This window comes from Acinonyx jubatus, chromosome C2, assembly GCF_027475565.1.
Source record: "Acinonyx jubatus isolate Ajub_Pintada_27869175 chromosome C2, VMU_Ajub_asm_v1.0, whole genome shotgun sequence".
Classification (NCBI taxonomy): Eukaryota; Metazoa; Chordata; class Mammalia; order Carnivora; family Felidae; genus Acinonyx; species Acinonyx jubatus.
Window position 1 is genome coordinate 2881401 of NC_069384.1, and position 21776 is coordinate 2903176.

The 21776-nt window shown below is 61.3% G+C and overlaps 1 protein-coding gene across 1 annotated transcript; it reads left to right on the top strand.

Moving 5' to 3' along the window:
* The first annotated feature begins 2175 nt into the window (after positions 1–2175).
* SIK1 (salt inducible kinase 1) lies at positions 2176–13891 on the top strand. Its single transcript, XM_027041502.2, has 14 exons — positions 2176–2348; positions 3288–3458; positions 3884–4000; positions 6392–6455; positions 6633–6794; positions 6958–7082; positions 7184–7307; positions 7794–8017; positions 8311–8460; positions 8932–9054; positions 9172–9388; positions 9988–10266; positions 10825–11059; positions 11473–13891. The coding sequence occupies exons 2-14, from the start codon at positions 3303–3305 to the stop codon at positions 11831–11833; spliced, it is 2337 nt and encodes a 778-aa protein (XP_026897303.1). The 5' UTR covers positions 2176–2348; positions 3288–3302; the 3' UTR covers positions 11834–13891.
* Positions 13892–21776: the final 7885 nt, after the last annotated feature.

Genomic DNA, 21776 nt, shown 5'->3' on the forward strand with positions numbered 1-21776 from the left:
CCCCGGTTTCTGATCTCTGCATCTTGCTCTCCTAGGAGATTAGTGGGACCCCCAGAAGGGAAGAAAAGCAGTTGTGAACTATTCAGCTGGAAGAAAGTAAAAATACTCCTCCAAATTCTCGGCGGATATAGCTGGGACAGATAATCAAGGCACTTCTGAAAGACTAAGGAAAATTCTGGAATTGTTGGTGTCCCCGAAAGGCCTTTCAAAACAAACTGACCCACAAAGAACCGCCCAGGGAGGGGTGATTGGGAAATATTCGGTCTGGCTGGTGGCTGTGCATCAGGAGAAGCACATCCGAGTCCTACATGGTGCCCTCACCAGTCCAGCCACCTCTCCAGGCCACGCATGGAAGCCTCTGGAAGAAGGCTTCTAAGTTCTGCATCCATCTTACTTAAGCTTTGCTCCCCACCCCCTCCTATGAAATAGTGTTTTCCTTTAACACAAGGGAAAATGATTCTAGGCTAGACGTAAAATTCAAATCCCAAACCACTGCCTTCCTAATGCCTAATGTTCAAAAAATGTCATTCACCCATAGCCTCTGTCTTCCCTAGAGAACGTGTTATTTTCTGATGAGGCACAAGGGGACATGAAGTGAACAGCAATACCAACGGCAATTGTCACCCACTGCCGCTGTCATCCTGTCCGGCCTCCTCTCTAACAGGGAATAGGCTGCCGGGCACCAGTCCGGGGGGATGGGGGGACACAGGACTGTCCCAGGCAGCTCTGGGGAAACAGGCAGCAGACGAAAGTAACTAAGTCCACAGGACCTGCCCTGTCCACTGCCGCCAAGGAGGAAGTCCTGGCCTGAGCTGACCCCATCCGTTGCCCCCCACCCCTCCACGGCCCCAGGAGCAGAGTCCTCCCCTTGTCTGAATGCAGAGCATCGGGGACTTGTCGGAGAACCATCACCACCTCACTGAAGGCGTTGCTAACTGGGCTCCCCATAGCTGGTCCCAAGAGCTTGAAGACCTCAGTGGGCAGAACCCATTCCCACCGACACCTCTGGCCCCCCGAGAAACCGGCCTTCTGGGCCTTTCCACCTCTCTCCATCCCCCTGGGTGCCTTCGTCAAAGCAGAGCCCGTGGATTCCCTTACAAAGGTCCCCAAGCCTCCTCTGGTCTGTCACCAGCTGCTGACCCGCAGATCTGAGGGAGAACGGGCGGGCTGAACCACGCCACTGGGGCGCCTTGCGGGGGCGGAGGGCAAAGCCAGGACGAGAAGCCGACCCATCCCACCCGGGGCTCCCCGTGCCAGAAGATGCTGCCCAGGTTTCCTGTGTTTAAGTTTCTCACTCGCTAAACAATAGATTTGTGCAGAACAAAGGTAACCGGAGTTGGGCTGCCCCCAGGTCTTGCGTGTCTGCAGCTGCCGAGTCCCAGAGGGTCCCTGGGGGTGCTGGCGCTTCGCTGGGATGCGGGGGGGGGGGGGGCAATTCGGGGAGTGGGAGCTGGCGGGCTGTCACCTGGCATCCCGTGTGGCCCTAGTCTGCGAGTCTGCGAGCTTTCCCGAGCCCCACCTGCTACTTCTCCTAATAGAGGTGCCAAGTCCGAGGACTTTCGACAGAAATCGGGGCCCTGTACCCCGATAACGGGGACCCCGGACTACGGGTCCAAAGAGGACGCAGCAACCGCGGTGCTGCACTTCCGGGGGGGTGGGAAATGCCCCAGAACCAAGCCTTTGGGAAGAGCGCGAGAAGTGGGGGCGCCGCGCCAGGGCGGCTGCGCGCGCTAGCAGGCGGAGAACTGCACCCCGGGACTGGAGGCCGAGCCGCCCGCAGCGCCCGAGGCGCCCGGTAGGGGGCGCGCGCCGGCGGGAACGCGAGCGCGGGCGGGACGGCGGGCCTCGGCGGGCCTCGGGCGGCCGGCGCCCCTGACGTCACCGCCCCGCGGTCGCCAGGGCGACGGCCCCATCAGCGCGCGCGTCAGAGCCGCCAGTCTCTTGGCAACCGCCCGATCTCCCGCTCTCCCTTCGCCTGGCGCTCGGCCGCGCGTCGCTCTGGCGTCAAAGCGACGTCAATGGAGATGTATCAATCCGGCGGCGGCGGCGGCGGGGGCGGGGCCGGCGGGGCGGGGCGGGGCCGGCGCGGCAGGGCCGGGGGCGGGTCGGAGGCGGGGCCGGGGCGGGGCCGGGGCGGAGCCCGCGGCGGGCGGCGCGTGCCGCCCGAGCGCGCCGCGCGGCCTCAGAGCTGACATGCGGCGCGGCCCGGGCGGCGGCGGCGGCGGCGGCGGCGGCCCGAGAAGCAGGCGCTCGAGAAGCAGGCGCCCGAGCAGCGCGAGCGACCGAGCGGGCGGCGGGGGCCGCGGGGAGAGCGGCGGCCCGGCCTCGGCACTCGGAGGGCGGCGGAGGTGAGGCGGCGGCGAGGCCGGGGTGGCCGCCGCTGGGCTCGCGGCGGCCGGGCCGGGGCTCCGGAGCTCCCGGGCTCTGGTTTCCGACTGCCGCTCCGGGCTCCGGGGCCCGAAGGCGCGCGCGTGGGGGTCTCGGAGCGGGACGCCGCTCGCCCCGCCGCCGCCGGGCTCCCCTTTGTTGTGGGGCGGGCGGCGTGAGAGCGGGTCCACCGGCCCCACGGAACTGGGGCTCCGGGGGTTGGGATGGAGCGGACCGCGGGCGGCGGGGTGGGAGCGCGTCCCGGCGCCCTGCGGGGCTGGGGGTCCGGGGATCGGCACGCAGCCGGCCGCAGGCGGCGTGAGAGCGGGTTACACACCCTGCCGGACTGGGGGCCCGGGGTCGGTGTAGAGCGGATCCGGGGCGGCGGGGTGGGAGCCGGGCCCCGCGCCCCGCTGGGCTGCAGGTCGGGGGTCGGGATGGAGCGGGCGGCGGGGGAACGGGTTATACACCCCGCGGGGCTGAAGGGATCTGGGGGTCGGGATGGAGTGTCCCCAGGGCGGCGGGTGGGAGCGGGTCCAGGCGCCCTGCGGGGCTGGGGGGTCGGGGGTCGGGATGGAGCAGAGGACCGGCAGGGGGCGGTGAGGGTGGGAGCGGGCCCACGCGCCCCGCGGGGCTGGGGGGTCGGGGGGTCGGGATGGAGTCGACCGCGGATCGCAGGGTGGAGGGGGTCCACACGCCCGAAGGGCTGGGGGTCTTGGGAGCCGGAGTGTCGGGAGCGGGCGTGGGAGCGGGCGTGGGAGCGGGCAAGCGCCCGGCGAGGTGAGGTGTTTAGAAAGGAGCAGAGTGAGGGGGCGGCGTGGAGCGAGAGCCGCCGCCCCCCCCCTCCCCCCCCCCCCCCCCCCCGCCCCGGGTCGGGTCAGGCAGGTCCGGTGTTGAGTGCGCTCCCGGGTGGCCCGCAGGTGCGCCCCGGAGCCATGGTGATCATGTCGGAGTTGAGTGCGGCCCCCGCGGGCTCCGGCCAGAGCCAGCAGAAGCCCCTCCGGGTGGGCTTCTACGACGTCGAGAGGACCCTGGGCAAGGGCAATTTCGCCGTAGTGAAGCTGGCCCGGCATCGAGTCACCAAAACCCAGGTGTGTGCCAGACCTGGCCTGTGAGGACCCTCCCTGGGGGCGGCTGGGTGGTTTCCCTGTCCTCAGGGCTCATCGTGCAATGTCTCAGTGCTGACAGTTCTCAGTTCCACGAGGAGAAAATGCTTTATGTTATGATTCTGAATAATTTCGACAAATATTAGGGGACAGCAGAGAGAGTAATGACCGGATGACCCAGGAGTGTGGGGCTCTGGGATCCAGGCCGAGGCCCTGTAAAGTGAGCTAGAAGACATTTAAGATACTTCCTTAACTTTAAGTCCCATTAATGGTGACTTGTTTCCCCCCCCCCCAACTTTTTGTGACCTTTGGGGACATAAAGTGTTACAGAAATTAAGCTGCAAAAAACAAAACGTGTCAATGAAAGGCGTTTGTTTGGGGACAAAAATATCCTTTCTTTTAAACTGTAGGTTGCAATAAAAATAATCGATAAAACTCGATTAGACTCCAGTAATTTGGAGAAAATATATCGTGAGGTTCAGATCATGAAGCTTCTGAATCATCCTCACATCATAAAGCTTTATCAGGTAAGGACTCAAGTTTGCCTTTTGCTGTTACTTCTGGCAAGTGTATTTATTATCTTTTATTTTCAACAATAAGTCTGCGATTCTGAATTTTGCCCCTCTCTTTGGGTGTGTGTGGGAGGCAGGGGGTTGGCTGTGTAAGGTAAATAGATTGATTTTTGTAAGCTCTTCAGATGCGTTTTCAATTATTTGCTTTTGGATCATAATTGAGATTTGCCTCATTAAAATCTTATTTCGTATTGTCATTCGCTCCAGTTTTAAATGCGTAGAGGTCGGTTGTTAGATTCACTTTCCTAAGAAAACAAACAACCAGACGTAGGTATTGTCTCATGTCAAGCATTTAGCATAGGACAGATTTTAGTGGAAGGAGACGCTTCCCCCTTTGCAGATGATTATTCAACTTTAAAACCGGCTGCGTTTACCAGTTTCCGTGAACTCTTTGCAAAGGCATTTGTCTTCCCGTTTCAACTCTTCCGTCAAAAACGGAGAGATGAAAATACTTTTGCCATGGTGAGAACAGAGAACTTGTCACTGAATCCGCGTTAAGAACATGCCTCGCCCTATCCGTCTGTCGGTTTGTTTTGTGACTTTATTGTCGTTACCGTGTTTTAACTAATAAATCATATCTTTGGAATATTATAAGCGCTGATTTAATGAGCGCAGTAAAGCAACTCTTACCCGACCACTTCTGCAGATGAGATGCCGGCTGCTACGTTTTTTGCAAATGCTCAGTATTTCATCCAGCTGTGCCGGGTGTGAGTTCCTTCTGGGGATTCTTGTGAAGCCTCCCGAATCTGAGAGGAACACGGGACAGTGCGGGTGTGTGTGTGCCCACGGCGAGGCTCGGCGGGCAGCGTGGCAGGAGAGGGCGTTAGAAGAGAAAACTGTGCCACGGAAGTAGTGTCACCGGGCTTGTGTTCCCCTGAATGACAGTTCACTTAGAGTCACTGAGTGCAGTCATCAGCCCTCCACCATACGCTCGGGTTTGTGTTTTGTTTCTGTGTCATTTTTAGTTGTGCTGCTTTGATAAGAAGTTTCCTCCGTGGCCGCTGATGTCAGTGCCTGAGAAATGTGCCTGGCCTGTTTCCGCAGGAGTGGCCCGAGCCCTGTTTTTGACTTTGCTGGAGGGATGAGCCAGAGTGTACCTTCCTGGTCTTCCTGTCCCTCTGCTGGCCCATTGTGTGGAGCAGCCCAGTTAGCACATCGCCCCCAGCATCAGAGTGAGAGGTCCTTTCGCGGAGTGAAACCTCTCGGTGCTGTCTGGGTCGCTTTAACTGTTCGGATGTGATAGGGACAGCAATGCATGTCATTCCTCGGGGTTTTATGCTGGTGTCTAACTCTCATCCAGCTGGCCCAGGCCCCAGAACCTTGCTGAGACACTACACTCTTGCCTGGAGGTTTCCCAACACCCCAAACACGTTTACTCTTAATTCTTTCTCCGGCTCTCTTTTGAACTGAGGAGAGGGACGAACCTCGGCCTTCCTGCTCAGGCCTCTACCGCCCATGTGGAGGGCCAGGACACTTCAGGACATTGGAGATTCTTGGTTACACACACTGTGTTTGCTGTCTTGTTAGATTTACGGCTTAAACCAGTTGCCTTTGAAGTGTCTTTTTTATGGAAAAACTGTATTTCGAACCCTAAAGAAATCTGTTCCTGTGAGCACGTATTGTCTCTGTGTCTCCCTTTGAAATCTTGTAAAACGCCTGGGAAGGAGTTGGATTTCCTTCTTTTAGGACCAAAGATGTGGAATTTACCTTGTTTCTTAGCTAGCTGTATTTTCAACTCTTTTTTAAAATTGTTTGCACAGTGAAGTAAAATTCTCGACCCGTAAGTGAGCCTGCAGGGTGTGTTTGACCTCGGCTGTTGCTACTGACACATGCTGAGGGGTTTGCCGTATAAAGAGCAGTCTGTCGTGGCTTAACCTGGCAGAACCCGCTTCTCGGCGCCCAATTCATCATGTCAGTAACGCAAGGGGGAAGGGGTGTTCGTTACCTGTTATTCAGCTTGCGCTGGCCCGAATCATCTGTTGCCTGCTAGGCTTCTAGAAGAAAGCCCTAGCGGTGCATGCTGCGGGTGTCAGACCTCTGAGGCCTCACAGAGCCGGCGGGTGGGTGAGGCAGTTGCGTTAACACGATGATACAGGAAGGTTCTAGTGTGTTCGGATAGACAGGTTAGTGAGGAATTCACCTCTGATGTTTTAAATTCTTTTCCTGAATAGGAACCCCCGTATCTGTTTCTTTAACACAGAAGTGTTTATTTTCTTTCCTTTTTAAAGATAATGGATACACTCATCCTTGGGGAAGTTAAAAATTTACTGGGGTTCGAGTAGATTATTCATACCGTTGGCATGTTCTCGTCCCGTGTGGTTGAACGTTAGGTCTCTGTGTTTTTAGGTTATGGAGACAAAGGATATGCTTTACATTGTCACCGAATTTGCGAAAAATGGAGAAATGTTTGGTAAGTCACGCGTGTGTCTAACATCTGTTGAAAGCGGAGGGTTTAGCTGGTCAGGCATCCGCCCTCCGGCGTTTGGGTCTGCCCGTCTTTAAGTCGTACGGCTTTCCTCACTCGCGCTCCAGACGACGGCCAGACTTCTGGACGTTAGGGCTGGAGCTTCGGCTTGTCACTCCTCAGATTATCTGACCTCCAACGGGCACCTCAGCGAGAACGAGGCACGGAAGAAATTCTGGCAGATTCTGTCCGCCGTGGAGTACTGCCACAGCCACCACATCGTCCACCGGGACTTGAAGACCGAGAACCTGCTGCTGGACGGCAGCATGGACATCAAGCTGGCAGGCAAGGGGCCCTCCGGGGCTGGGGGGCAGGGGGTGGTCCCCGAGCCCGGGAAGCGTGGTCTCCTAAGGGCCCACGAGGCCCCCCGCTGTTGGCGCGCGCGCCTTTGTGTCCGTGGCCCTGCCGTTTCCGCCGTGACCTCACCGTCCGTTTTCCTGTCCCTCAGATTTTGGATTTGGGAATTTCTACAAGTCGGGAGAGCCCCTGTCCACGTGGTGTGGGAGCCCCCCGTACGCAGCCCCAGAAGTCTTTGAGGGGAAGGAGTACGAAGGCCCCCAGCTGGACATCTGGGTAGGAGCCAGGAGCCCGCGTGGGCGGCGCGCGTCAGACGCCAGGGCCCCGGCCGCGGGCGTGCGGGCGCTGACCCCAGGCCGTCCGTGTGGTCTTTGCAGAGCCTCGGCGTCGTGCTGTACGTGCTGGTGTGCGGGTCGCTCCCCTTCGACGGACCCAACCTGCCGGCGCTGCGGCAGCGGGTGCTGGAGGGCCGCTTCCGTATCCCGTTCTTTATGTCTCAAGGTGGGCGACCCGGGACGAGGGGTTTGCACAGGGGGCGGGGGTTTAGTTCCCGAAACGCCTGCCCGACGGTGTCTGGGTGTGCCGTCAGGTTCCGTGAGTCAGCGCCGCGTTACCGCGGGCTGTTTCCCTGCCGCCTGCGACACAAGCCCAGCCCACTGGGTGTTTCCTCAGTGCCCTACTTGTGGGGCGGGGGGGGGGGGGGGGGGCCTCGGCTCTGCGGTCCCCCCGAGAGGGCCTAGTCTCTGGGATGCCGGCCGGCCTGGTCCTCGGTCTGGGGCAGGTCGGCAGGACCCCGTCCCCTCGATTGCTGGCTCTCCTGGCGGCAGGTCCTGAGCGGCAGCCCGGGGCCACCGCCCCCGGTCTCAGCGTCCTTTAGGACGGTCACTCGTGTGTCGCGCTCAGGAGGGGAGCCTGGTCCCCAGCGGGGCGGTGGTGGGAGCACGCAGGGGGGCCGCCCGGGCTCAGCGGGCCTCCCTCACCCCCCAGACTGTGAGACGCTGATCCGCCGCATGCTGGTGGTGGACCCCAGCAAGCGCATCACCATCGCCCAGATCCGGCAGCACAGGTGGATGCAGGCCGAGCCCCCGGTGCCACGGCAGGCCTGCACGGCCTTCTCTGCGCTCAGCTACAACGCCAGCCTGGGCTGCTACGATGAGCAGGTGTTGGGGATCATGCACACCCTGGGCATCGACCGGCAGAGGACCGTGGAGGTGAGGGCCACCGCCCGGCCTCGCGCGGGCTTGGACGGGAGAGGCGCTCACTCCGAGGAAAAGCAGGCGCTCGCCAGTCGAGTTAAAACGGGAACATGGGCTAATTTGAGGGCCAGCTGTCCACTCCTCTAAAGGATATTCTCGGCCACCCAGGAATAACCCTGGGAACAGGCCTGTCAGGGAGCCTCAGCCGCTCGGGAAGCGTCGGAGGCACCGCCCGCCGCGGAGCCCTGTCGCCCCGCTCTTCCCCGTGCTGGCCCCGCTCTGACCCCGCTTCCCTCTGCCTCCTGCAGTCACTGCAGAACAGCAGCTACAACCACTTTGCTGCCATTTATTACCTCCTCCTCGAGCGGCTGAAGGAGCATCGGCACACACAGCCGTCGGCGCGGCCCGGCCTGGCCCGGCAGCAGAGGCCGCGCAGCTCGGATCTCGGCGGCTTTGAGGTGGGGGGGAGCCTCCTTCCCGAGCTCTGCCCAGACTGTGCACCCCCACGCCCGCCAGTTACGGTCCCTCACCCAGACGGGCCCGGGACTGAGACGCCCACTGAGCCTGCCGGCCCCCGGGTGCTGTCTCCTGCCCATGCGGCATGGGGGTTGGGGGGGGGGGTTCCTGTGGGAGCCACGAACCAGAGGCTACATGGAGGAGAGGGGGTGCCGGCCGCTCCGCTGCGGGTCAGGCACTACCCTGCAGCCACTTGTTCCTTAACTGTCCCCGGTCTGGCCTCCTGACACCTTCCCCTGGTCACCCTGGGCGGCATGGCCTTGGAGAGGAAGGTGCGTATGTCCTGAGCCCAGGCAGCTGGTGACTGACCTGTCAGCCCCGTGGCAAAGCCAGTGGGGCCTTCCTAGTGACGCTGTTGGCGGTTGTGCCCAAAGCTACCTCCCTGCTGACGTCTGTCCTCTGTCTGCCCGCAGGTGCCTCAGGAAGGCCTGTCTGGTGACTCTTTCCAGCCCTCCCTGCTGTGCCCACAGCCCCAGGCCTTCGGGCAGTCTGTCTTGCAGGCGGACACCGACTGTGACCCCCTCAGCTCACTCCAGGTGTGTGATCTACACTGGGCAGCCGTCGCGTGGGAGGGGCTCTCCCAGCCGTGGTGACGACCCCCACCCGCGTCCCGTGGAGCCCCAGGAGTTACAGGTCTGTGTCTGTCCCCCCAGCCCTTGCTCTTCCCCCTGGACGCCAACTGCAACGGAGTGTTCCGGAATCGCCCCATCTCCCCGAGCGGCCTGCTAGACGCGAGCATCAGTGAGGAGGTCAGGCAGGGCCAGGGCCTGGAGGAGGAGCAGGAGCCGCAGGAGCCCCTGTCCGGCGGCACAGGCCGGAGGCACACGCTGGCCGAGGTCTCCACCTGCTTCTGCCCGAGTGCCCCTCCGTGTAAGTGCCCGGTGGGGCAGGAACGCGGCCCGGGGCACCGGCCAGGGGGCGGGCGTGCGGTGGAGACTCTGACCGGCCGATGGAGAGTGCACTTTGTTGGCTGGTGGGCGTCTGATTGCCCTTGTCCGGGTTTGCCTTCTGCTCTAACCCCGAGGCCACGCAGATCCTACTTCGAGACTGCACGTAGTCCTTCGGTGGCAGGACAGCTTGGGGTTCAGCTGCCCCCGGGGGCCGGAAGGGCCGGTCCGCAGCCCAGGCCCCCGTGTGTCCTTGTCTGAGCCCCACCGGTCAGCTACGGCGGCAGCCGCACCCTCAAGGTGGCCGGCCACCATCATGGCTCCCAGACGCCTCTGACAGCCTCTGGCCATCATAGACTCCTGCCCCATGTTGAGGGTAGGCACAGGGAGGCCAGCACCGCCATCTGCCCCTGTCAGCTGGCCCCACGGGCTGTCCCAAGACCCAGGGGCTGTGCACCAGGCACGGAGAAAATGTCCGTGCCTGTTCTTTCCTCTGACTTCCGGTGAAAACTTGGGTGCTGGTGGGTTGCTTCTGGCCTTGGGGAGCGTCAGGCCCCTCAGGAGCGCGTGCTTCTTCTGCAGGTATCGTCGTCTCCTCCTCCGCCGCGAGCCCTTCGGAGGGCACCAGTTCCGACAGCTGCTTGACCTTCTCGGCTGGCGACGGCCCAGCGGGGCTCAGTGGACGCCTGGCCGCCCAGGGGCTGGTGGGCACCTGTTCCCCTCTCAGACTGGCCTCACCGCTCCTGGGGGCCCAGTCTGCCACCCCAGTGCTGCAGGCTCAGGGGGCCCCAGGAGGGGTCACTCTGCTCCCCATCAGCTTCCAGGAAGGCCGGAGGGCGTCGGACACCTCGCTCACTCAAGGTGACTAACCTTTCCTGCTCCTCTTCCACCCGTCCCAGAAGGTGCTGTGTGTGCCCCTGGGAGGGTGTCACCCTGTCCCGGTGCAGATGGCGTGCCCCGAGTCTCTGGCCGGGGAGCTCTAGATGTCCCCGTCTTCTGGGACGAACTCACAGGGTCTCCTAGTGGCCGGTCCTAAAAGCCCAGGAGACACCTGGATGCCAGGCCACAGCGCCTCACCTGGAGGAGGGGACAGGTCAGGGAGGGACCCTCCACAGAGGCAGCCCCCACCTGCCTGCCTGGGCTCCCTCCCTCAGCCCACCGCCCTGCTCGTGCCTCCGTCCACAGAGGACCCCTGCCCAGACTCGTTCGGGGTTGGAGCTGCTGCCCCAAATCAAACTCTGAAGAAAAGAGGACTTAGCCCCGGGAGGGGTCATCCGATCGGATGACCAGAGAGTGCCCTTAACCCCCACGGGAAAGCAATCCGTTCATGCCTTCACGTTTGCATGGGGTCCCTCCCTGCTCACGCCTGCCCGGGGTCTGCGGGCCACCCACGGACCGGCTTGATTTTGCACCCCCCAGGGCTGAAAGCCTTCCGGCAGCAGCTGAGGAAGAGCACGAGGGCCAAAGGCCTCCTGGGCCTGAACAAGATCAAGGGGCTGGCTCGCCAGGTGTGCCCGCCCTCCTCCTCCAGCCGGGCCACGAGGGGCGGCCTGAGCGCCTTCCAGCTGCCCACGCCGAGCCCGGGCCCGCACGGCGGCGGGGCCGGCAGCCGGGAGGGCCGGAGCCTGCTGGAAGAGGTCCTACACCAGCAGAGGTACGCCCCCCGCCTCGCTCCCGTGACCGCCCCCTGGGGAGGGCTCGAGGACGTCTGGGTTTCTGGAGTAACCTTATCTCAGGAGCTCCTCGCCCTCTCTGTGGAATCAGACGCGTGCACCTGCTGGCCCCTAGTGTGGGGGGATCCGCCGGTGGGGCCTCGTTCCGGCGGATGGGGGTGGAGGGGGGGGGAGCAGTCGGCCTTCCTCACTTTGAGGCCCGCCCGTGAGTGGAGGGCGGGGGGGGGGGGGGGCAGCGAATAAGAACGTCGCGTCTGGGTGGCATCTCTGAGCTGCCGCAGAAGCAAGACCGAGAATGGAAATGTCAGGAATTGCTCAGGGATTAGTCACGCACAGCCTCGCGTGTGGGGAGCAGCCCCAGCCGGCGGCTGACCCGCCCCCTCCCTCCCTCCAGGTTGCTCCAGCTCCAGCACCACCCGGCGGGCCCGCCCGGCTGCCAGCAGGCCCCCCAGCCGCCCCCGGCCCCACTGGTCCTCGCCCCGTGCGACGGCACGCTCCTTGTGTCGGGACTCCAGAAGGAGCTGGGGCTGGCGCCCGGCCCGCTGCTGCCGCCCCACTTCCTGCAGGCGGGGGGCTCCCCGGTGGCAGCGGCGGCCCAGCTGCTGGACACCCACCTGCACATCGGCAGCGCCACAGCCCCGCCGCCCGCCGCCACGCTGCCCCCGAGCTTTGTGGCCGCGGGGCTGCCTCAGGCGGACTGTGAGATAGAGGACCTAACCTCGGGCCGGCTGGGCACCTTCGTGCTGGTGCAGTGAGGACCCCCCCGCCTGCGGCTCGGGCCGGCCGGCCCTTCGAAGCAATAATTTCAGAGTATGTGAAGACGTTTCCGGACTCGAAGCCAATAAGTTTCTAGAAGCGAAACAAGCAATACGTTTGGTGTTTTGGCTTTTTACTTTCTTCTCGGTTTTACTTTTTCCCTTGCACTGAGCAAATGCAACTCTGAGCAGGGCCTGGAAACTTTCTGAAGAAAAATAATAATTGAGGGGCGTGCCAGGGTGGGCGGACAGGAAGGGGAAGGAGGGTGGCGGGGCGAGAGGCGACAGGGCTTGGCTGGACTGGCCAGCGCCACTGCGGTCGGGGCGGCGGGAGGGGGCCACGGGGGCCACGCGGGGCTTGCCTCGGGAGAGACCGTGGCGTGGGCCACGTGTCCATCCGCGTGCGTGTGTGTTTGGTAGCCTTTTTTGTTTGTTTTGGTGAACGATTCTCCACTCCCTGAAACATTGACGCTTCAAAACGAGGACTGTGAACTTTCTACTTTATGTATCAGTTTTTTTAAAAAGGCTCTGTTGGCCGGCCCAGGAGAAAATAATCTACAAATTCCTGGAATTCTCTACCCTGAAATCAGAACCCCAAGGACGGTGTTTTCTTATTTTAGATGAGAACTTTTATCAACTGCTCGAGGTCGGTTTCCAGGATCCTTCAGAGGAGCCGTAGGAAGAGACTAGAAGCCGTGGGTGACTGAGGTTGGGGCTCCGGCCCGGATCACGTGGCTTCAGTCCCCCACGTGCCTCGGAGGGCCCCGGAGAGGTTTCTTCCTGCTGCCCATCTTATTTCCGCTGCTAATTTAAGTTTTTATGCATTTCATTATCAGGGTCCAAAATGAACAACTGACCAGGGCGGGGGGGGGGGTGTGCAATACGGCCAGGTGTGGCCGTCGGGCAGGGGCAGGCGGAAAGCGGGGTCGCGGGTGCGCGGCCCCGCCCGCCTGCCACCACCGGGCCGTGGCCCGTGGTAGCCCTGCCTCATCCGGGCCGCACACGTCAGGCTTTCGTTCGAGAATACCGCAGTGAGAGGTCAGATCAGTGTTGTTCAAGCTTTGTTCCTTTTTTAAAGCAGATACTGTCCATGTATATAAACAGACAGACACTTATTTTTTATATTTTTTACTACACTTCTGTGTTCCTGGTGTCACTTTTGCTCTCTGGTAACGTTAGCAAGCACCGGCACCAGGTCGGCACGGAGGGGGGAGACGAGGCGCGTCCTCACCTGGCGGGTGAACTCGGGTCAGAAGCCACCCGACCCCCTCTGCACCAGTCAGTCCCCGTCCCTCGACCCGACCCAGGTGCCTTCAGCTCACTTTGGCTCTTGCAACCTACAGTATTAACAGGGGAGAGGAGGGCGCCGGGAGAAGCCAAGGACACCCCCCGCCCCAGGCTCCTAGAGGGCAGGGGGCCGGCCGCGTGCACGGGGGGCCGCGGCCCGCGTGTCCGCGCCTGCCAGACTTCCTGCTACCGGCCACCGGCCCTGCCACGGCCGCTGCTGCTACCTCCCCGTGGCTGTCGCCGGAGAGTCGGGGAAGGCACTGTCCTCGCGCCTGGCCACAGAGAAATCACCAAAGCCTCCTGCTGACTTGTGACGAGGGCCCCGGGGGCGTCCGGGCCTCCGGATCCACAGAGGCGGCGCAGCCGACTCCCCCCGAGACCGGGGTCCCCTCGTTAGACTCCTTGCTATCGTGACGCCACAGATCAAAGGCCTCGGAGCCGTGACAAGCACTTTACTTTCACGGAGGTTTTCTTTCCGGCTGTGAGTCGTGTCTCTGCGTCTTGTGTTTAGGTGTGTGCGACGTGCGTCCTGTACTTTCTCCACAGCGCCGGTGCGCAGACTGGCGGCCGTAGCCTGTGCAAAGGCGCCACGGCGCCCGATTAAGGTGTACAAAGTTTGGTTTGTTTGGTTTGGTTTTGTTTTGTTTTGTTTTTTTACCGCAACGGAATTAATTATTTCTTATGTTAACATGAGAAATGTATGCCAAATGATTAGCGGGTGTATGTTTTTTTAATTTAATATTTAAATAAAATATTTGGGGGACGAACCTTGCCTTTTCCCCATGCTCGTCTCTGTGGGAGTGCCGTCCTTCCCAGCCGCTTCCTCCTGCCGCCCTCCGGTCTCAGATCTGAGAGAGGGGGCGGTGGTACCAGCTCCCCCGCCAGCCTGGCCGCCCGGAGCTGCCCTCCCCCGGAAGTAGCGACCCACCGGGCGCTGGGCGCTCAGGGCAGGGCGCGGGAAGGGGCAGCCTGGGGCTGAGCGCGCCCCGGCCCTGCTGGTCCCCCCTTCCCCGGGTGGCATCTCCAGCCCGGCCTGTTTCCAGTGGGTTCCTCCCCTCCCAGGGTGCCATACGCTCCTTCCTCCTCCCTCCCGCCCCGGTAACGCTCAGCGAATCCACTTGTGAACCGAGCATTTGGAAGACCCTCACGGCCAGACTCTCCCAGTCTCTTCAAACCAGCTTTACGAACTTCTAGCAATAAGAGAGACGTGGCTGCTCACAGGGCACAGGGGTCCCTTCATTTTGACTCCCTGGCAAATACCTTTGGGTTAAAGAAAGTTTGTCAGTCTCTTTACACGCGTTAGGATGGTCGTCACCAAAAACAAAAAACTGTGAGGTTGCCATCAGCACCCGCGTGGGCTGCTCGAGGGAGAGGGTGGCACGGTCTGGCAGAGCCCCACCGAGTGAGAGCCACCGTGTCCTTCCGCTGGTGGGCGTGGGCCCCGACCTCTGGCAGAGACCCCACTGGCGCCTCTGTTCATTACCGCGACTCAGCGACCGAGGGACGGAAGCAGCCACACACCCGTTGACAAGGCGATGGACGTGACGTCCGGTGGCACGTGAAGAGTAGCCATAAAAAGGACAGGAACCGACTCCTGCTGTGACACGATGAGTCTGAGGACATTACACCAGGGACACTTACGTGGGGACCTCAAGCAGCAGAACCGTAGACACAGAAGGGGGATGGGTGGGAGCCAGGGGCTGGGGGAGGGGGAGGGAGAATCCGTGCTCTCTGGGGACAGACTTCAGTGTGGGGAAGATAGAACGTTCTGGAGATGGATGGAAGTGACGGTTGTATGGCAACGTGAATGGACTGAAGGCCACAGAACTGGGCACTTGAAAATGGTTAACGTGGTAACTTTGACGTTAACCGCGTTTCACCATAATGAGAAGGAAATAGATTCTCTTGGGGAGAGGCCCGACGTGGATAAGAAGCTTCCCCGTGGTGGAACAGCAGGACACGGGACAGAGGACAGCAGGCTGGGACCCGCAGGGGTCTCCGGAAGAGTCAGGGTCTGTCAGCCGGCGTGGGGATGACCCCTCGGCCCGGCCACTCAAGCCCGGGGTGGCACTCGCGCTGTGGGCAGGAGGCCGGGCTGGCAGCAGCAGTGGGGTGGTTATGCTGCTTGCGTGGGAACGGCTACAACGCCCAGAACCGAGCCGCGGCTCTGGGTGTTGGGGGGCCCTGACGTGTGTGGGGGCTCGGCCTTGCCGTGTGCGCCCCGAGTGGGCCCTGCGACTCCTGGCAGTGGGGGTCCCCGAGGGGGACACCAGCTTCGGAAGAGACTAACGGGTGTTCAACCGACACGCGTGGCCCACGGCTCCCCGGCTGGGCTCCTTACGGGCCGGCCGCATCCCGTCCCACGCCTAGGACACCTCGAGCAGCCGGACCGCTGCCCGCTGAGATCCCAAGTTCACACTGGGTTGTTTCTGTGGGGCACTCCCGTCGTCGTCGTCATTAAGTGGCACTTCTGGAACTCCCAGGTTGCAAGTCGGAGCCCCCCGCCTGGGGAGCCCCGCGGATGTCTCGTGGGGCTACCATCCATCCGGGCCGGGTGATCCGCTCGGGAGTCATTCCGGCCCTCAGAGAGAGGGCCAGGGCGGCCATGGGCCTGGCCCAGGCCGGCCAGCCATGGGCCTGGCCCAGGCCCGCCAGCCTGTTGGGGACCCTCGCCCGGCCCCACCGTCTGCATCTTGCTCTGGGCCACGAGGGCCTTGCCCACTCGGGCGCTGCTCGGTGTGGTGTGCGCGTGCCATTCCGTTGGGGTGTGGCCAGGCTCACCTGTGCTTTGGCACACCTGAGTGCCGGGCACGCCGGGGGTTCAGAGTTTCCGCCTCCTGGTCGCTCTGGCGGGCGTCCGGGTACTGCCCGGGGCCGTGACCGCGGCAGACCCAGGGGCAGCTGAGCCCAGCGCGCAGAGGAGCACGGGGGCCCCAGAAGGTGGCCTCTGCTGTCGGATGCGCCTGGATGTGATCCGCGCAGCAGTCTTCCAGGCCTGTGGCGGCGGACAGGGCCGAGCCATGCCTGGCTTTCTCCTGGTCAAGACGGCGTGCGTGACCACACGGTGTACTTCTCGGGGTTGAGCGAACACCGCCTACTGCGAGAACCGCTTTGCACAGCGCCCGGCACACGGCGGGCGCTCCGTGAGCACAGTGGTGCCTGCGACGTCGCCACAGCCAGGAGCAGCGGGGCGCCCGGGAGGGAGGAGGCGTCGGTGGACCCAGCTCGCTCGAGGCACTGCCGTTCCTCTCAAGGGTGTCGGAAACGTGGACCCGGGTGTCTTCCTGCCTTCACCAAGGGTGTCCATTCCGGCCACGAGGGCTCAAGGAAAGTGGGGGCTCATAGGTCCCACTGGACCACGGATCAAAGACTGTGGGGAGCACGGGGTGGGAGCCTCCCACAGAACGGCGCGTCCCCAGAACAAGCCAGCTCTGCTGAGCTGCAGGGGACACACAGCGGGACTCACCCATCCGGACTGAGCATGTGGCTCGAGGAGCTCTGCCAGCCACTGCCGCCAAACCCAGCCCGCCCGTCACCGCAGCCTCCCAGAAAGCCCCTGGGTCCTTTGCAGGGGCCCTTCCCGTTCCCTGGGCCTCAGGCGGCCGTGGCCTGGTCTCCGTCACCGTGGACTAGTTCTGCACTTTCTAGAATTTCCTGCAGACAGTCCGTGCCGCGTGCGCCTCCGATCGTCGCGTGGCGGCTCGTGCAGGGGTCGCCCGCTGGGGCCTCAGCCTCTCTCGCTGCGGAGCCGAGCTCGCTGTGCCAGCGTCTGTGGTCCCTCCGCAGTCGGCGGACAGTCGGGCCGTTTCCGGTGCGAGCTGCCGCAGGTGCCACCGCTGGGAATCTTCGCGTCCGAGCATTTGTGCGCACGTCCTTCTTTTCTCTCGGGTAGTGGGGATACAGGCACAGCGGCCGTGTCCCGTGGCACGGTGGCTGTCAACGTCGTTAAAGCTGCCGAGCTGTGACGCGAGTCCCCCCTGCAGCGGGAGAGCACGCTGGCTGCCCCTCGTCCTCACCAGCACTCACAGGGCCCAGTTAGCTACCCTGATAGGCCTGCAGGGGTCCCTTATTGTGGTTTTATTTTGCATTTTCCTGATGGCTAGTGATGGCCAACATCTTTTCACATGCTTATGGGCCGTTCTAGGTTTCAAGTTTACTTAAGTCTTTGCCAGTTAAAAAAAAAAAAAAAAGTATATTTATTTATTGGGGGCGGGGGGGGGCGCAGGCAGAGAGAGAGGGAAAGAGAGAATCCCAAGCAGGCTCTGCGTTGTCAGCACAGAGCCCGATACGGGGCTCGATCCCATGAACCTTGAGACCATGACCTGAGCCAAAACCAAGAGTCAGACGCTTAACTGACTGAGCCACCCGGGCGCCCGTGTCTTTGCCAATTTTTAATTGGTTGTTTGAATTCTTAGTATTGAGTTGTAGGAATTCCTTATATGTTTTGATATGAGTTTCTTCGTCGTGTGTGTGTATATACACATACATGTATACGTATCTGCACACATGTATACATACAGATCTACCCATGTGCATGTGCACATACACACATGTTTGTGCACACACACAGAATATTTCTCCCACTTGTGGCCTGTGTTTCGTTGGAAGAGAGGAGTTCAAAGTTTTAAATTTTATGACGTCCAACACACCTTCTCTTTTCTGGTGCTTCCTCTGTCCTAAGCGATCTCCACCCCCACTCCTGGTGTGGAGGGACTCTCCTGTGCTCCCTTCTGGAGGCTTCTCACACTTTTAGCTTTTGGTCCACATCTGCAACCCACTTTGGGATGAATGTTGCCTGTGCTTTGGGACAACGGTCGAGGCTTATTTTTCCTCTGTGGATGGCCAGTTGTCCCAGCACCATTTATTGCCAAGATGCTCCCTTGCCCCTGCTGGATTAATTTGAAACATTTGTCAGACATCAAGTGATTTCTGAAGTCTTGATGAGTCGGGTAGTGTAAGTCTTGTCATTTTGTTCTTGTTTCTCTAAGAGTTTTGCTTTTCTGGGTCCTTTGCATTTCCGTATAAATTTTCGAGTCAGCCTATCATTCTCTACAAGTTGTATGGAGTCTGTATATTTGTGTACAGTCGGAATTCTCTCTCTGCTAAGTGTTGGGTGGAATTCGTCAGTGAGAGCGCTTGGGGCGGGAGCCACATTGGGGGGTGGGGGGGGCTGTAAATCACACATGCGATCTCATTACTGCGTTTAGAGGGACACACATTCCCCGTTCCACTTTCGAGCGAGCTTCGGAAGTTTGTGTTTTCCAAGGCGTTTGCACATTTCTTCTGGGCTGTCGGATTTAGTTCTCCAAGGTCCGTCGTATTCTCTCGGGCCCCTCTTATCGTCTGCGGGATCTGCGGCCGTGTCCTCTGTGTCACGGAGGCTTGTTCTGCGGACGGGCGCGAGGTTCGCTGGGTGACCCTCCGGTGCGCTGCTGTTTATGCTCTGTAAACATAACCACCAGGCAAGTCAAGCTGGGTGAGACCGATGTTTGTGCTCTCCACATCCTCCTGATTTTGTCTTCCTTTTGTATTTGTTTTTGCGGGACGGGTGTGGAGACGACCAGTTACACCTGCGAGTTCATTTCTTCCGCCCTGTCCGCCTTAGCCATGCGCACTCTGAAGCTCTCCCTTACCCGCTGCCTACTTTTTAGGACTGTTGTGCCTCCTGGACGAGCTGACCGTGCTTCCGTTGCGGGCGATTCCTGGCCGTGGATCCCCCTTGTTCCGAGGTCGGTTCTGGTGTTTTCGCCGCTGTCTGGCTTCCGTACAGTCAGCGCCGTGTGGGCGCGATGCTTTATCTACACGTGCGGCCTGTCTTTCTATTTCCGGTGCGTTTCCTGTAGATGGTCCAACCTGGGGTCTCGGATGGGAGCCCAGTCCGCCATCTCTGCTCTTTACACGGTGTGTTCGCCCCTTTAACCGCGCACACAACTCACGTGTCGGGTCCCAGTCGGCCGTCTTGCTCCGCATTTCCGGGCTGTCTCTCCTTTGTGGCTTGTCATGTCTTCTGCGGGGCTGGGTTTTGATTGCTCCCTTTTGTCTCCGCAAGGAGAAAGGGTGCGGCACACCTCCACCCTGCCCACCTCCCGCGGGTCACACTGTGGACACACGGCCACGCCTCGCGTCTGGGAGGCTGTGGGCTCCCACGAAGCTGCCCAGTTTCGTTGTGTTTTGCAGAACTGTGTTCGTATAGCATTTATTTCTATGATAACGACGACAAGAGTGTGAAAAGCACAACTTCTCTACCCGGCGGGTACGGAGATAAAGTGTTCGCGAGGACAGGAGAGTCCGCTTTTCCATAAGCTCCACGCCTGGCACGAAAGCTCCACGCCTGTCTGTCCGTAGGACTTCCCTTGTTCTGACGGGACTGTGGAGCCAGTACCTCCCTGCTGTGCGGCTGTGCCCGTGGCCTCTCCTTCCACCTGCCCCTCGGCCAACAGCAGCACGTGCCCCAGGCTCTCAGAGGACACAGAGGACACCGGGCCAACGTGAGCTGCTGTGATTCGTCCCTGGGAAGCTTCTTCCTCACATCTGCAGCCTGGCTGCCGAGGTCTCAGCTCCCGCTGGGCAGGGAGGGTGGGGCCAGGGCCCCGAGGCCTTGAGGCTGGGGTTTCAGCCCCAGGTCAGCGGAGCCTGGCTTCCGGCCCTGGTCCCTTGGTGCCCCGGCTGTCTGTCTCCTCTCACTGGGCAATCAGAAGACCCCAAAGAGCGAGTGGGGGAAAGAAAAGGCTTCTGCGGTGGGTCCAACCCCCCAAGCGGGCATTGGGCAGCCTTCCAAGCTCGGGCCATCGCTGGCCTCGAGGTGCAGGGCCACACAAGGGCACAACAGGGCCAGTCAGTTTCTCCGGTCAGCCCCGGCCGGGGCCCCTCCTGACAGCAGGGTGGGACTCCCCGGGTGGAAGATGATAGATAGATGGAGGGGATAGGAGTCCAGCTGGAGGGGCTAGAGTCCCACTGGCCAGCACCTGGGAGCCCTCCAGACCTCGAGCTCCTAGGGACCCTGCGCACCTCCCTTGGGCCCCAAGTTGCAGGCAGGTTGTGCTGCAGCATTCTGGGCCCGTGCATTTAAGACACTTACTGGGCAAGTTCCCTCTCCGTATGGGTCTCCGTATGGGGTCCAGTTAATTTTCCTGAACAGGCACAGCGGCCAAGTCGTCTGCCTGTCTGAGTTGGGCGGTGATTATCGCCTCCCGCAGGTGTGCCGTGGCCTCAGCCACCGGGGAGCCCCGAGTGCTCGCAGCGCCCTGGACCTGCTGGGTGGTTCAGGGGAGAGCCAGGGGTCAGGGAGGTACTGCCCGCCACAGCCACCCCACCCAGAGGCCATGGGGCCAAGAGAACATGGCTGGTCACGCGGGCTGGTGGCCAGAGTGTGTTGGGGGCAGTAAAGCTTGGGCGGGGCAGCGGAAATGCCTCTGGATGGGGTGCACAGCCAGGTCCTGCGGTGGGGGAAGGGGTGCACCCAACATGCACCCTACTGACGCCAGCCCCATCAAGAGAAGGCCCCTGGGGTCTGGTGATGTCGAGGCTGGTCATCGCCCTGGGCTGCCCGTGGTCAGTGGTGAGGGGTCAGAGCAGGACAGGGGAGGGGTGCTGGGGCACAGTTGTCATCTGAGGCTCTCTGGTGTTGTGGGGTCACTGCTCCCCTCGCCTGGGTTGGGGGCAGCTGGTAGGGGAGCAGCCGGTGCGTAGGGGCCGGCTGTTGTTTCTCAGGCTGCGACCCCTTCAGAGCCGGGCCCCCCTTCTCCCTCCCATTCCTGAGGCTTCTCCTGCAGCTCAGAGGGCCAGAGCCTCATCCTTGTGCACAGGGCAGGCTAGAAGCACAGAGGCTTTGTCCCCACAGGGTCACAGGTCCCTCCTCCCGGGCCAGCAGTGGTGATGGGCACATCAGCTTACCTGACAGCCAGACCCCAGAGCCACACGGTGATGGTGATGTGATGGGACTCTCCGGGCCCTCCCCAAGAGAGACTCCCCATTTTCTTTGCTCTCACAGCCCTGTGGACCCCCTCCCCATCACCAAGAGACCCTGCCTGGAGGCAGGACCCAATGGCTAAGGCCCCAGGCCAGAGGCAAGTCCCTATTTGTGATGCTTTCCATTCTTCCCTCCCTTTTAAGAAGAGGGTATTGTGGGTTGCATTGTGTCCCCCAGAATATGTTGATGTCCCAACCCCCCAACCTGTGGATGTGACCTTATTTGGAAATGGGGTCTTTGCAGGTGTAATCAAGTTGAGCTGGGCCATAAGCTCCTATCCTACCTGATAGGACCGGTGTCATAGAGGAGGGGAGTTTGGGCACATATGGAGGGACAGGTGGACACAGGTGTGGCCACAAGCCAAGGAACACGGGGGCCAGCAGATGCTACCAGAGCTGGCCGAGGCAGGAGGGACCCTTCCCAGAGCCTCTGGAGCTGGTTCAGCTCTGCTGACACCTTGGTCTTGGACCTCCAGCCTCCAGACCTGTGAGAGAATAAACTTCTGTGGAGTTAAATCCCCCTGGTCTGTGGCCTGTGATCCAGTGGCCCCGGGAAATTGACACGGAGGACGAAACAGGCAAGTGCCCACCTCCAAAGGGCAGAGGCCCCGGCGTTAAGTCCCAGGGACTCCTGGGCAGGCAGCCCCTCTGTGCCCTCGGTTCCCGCCCTCTCCATGCTCCGTGACCG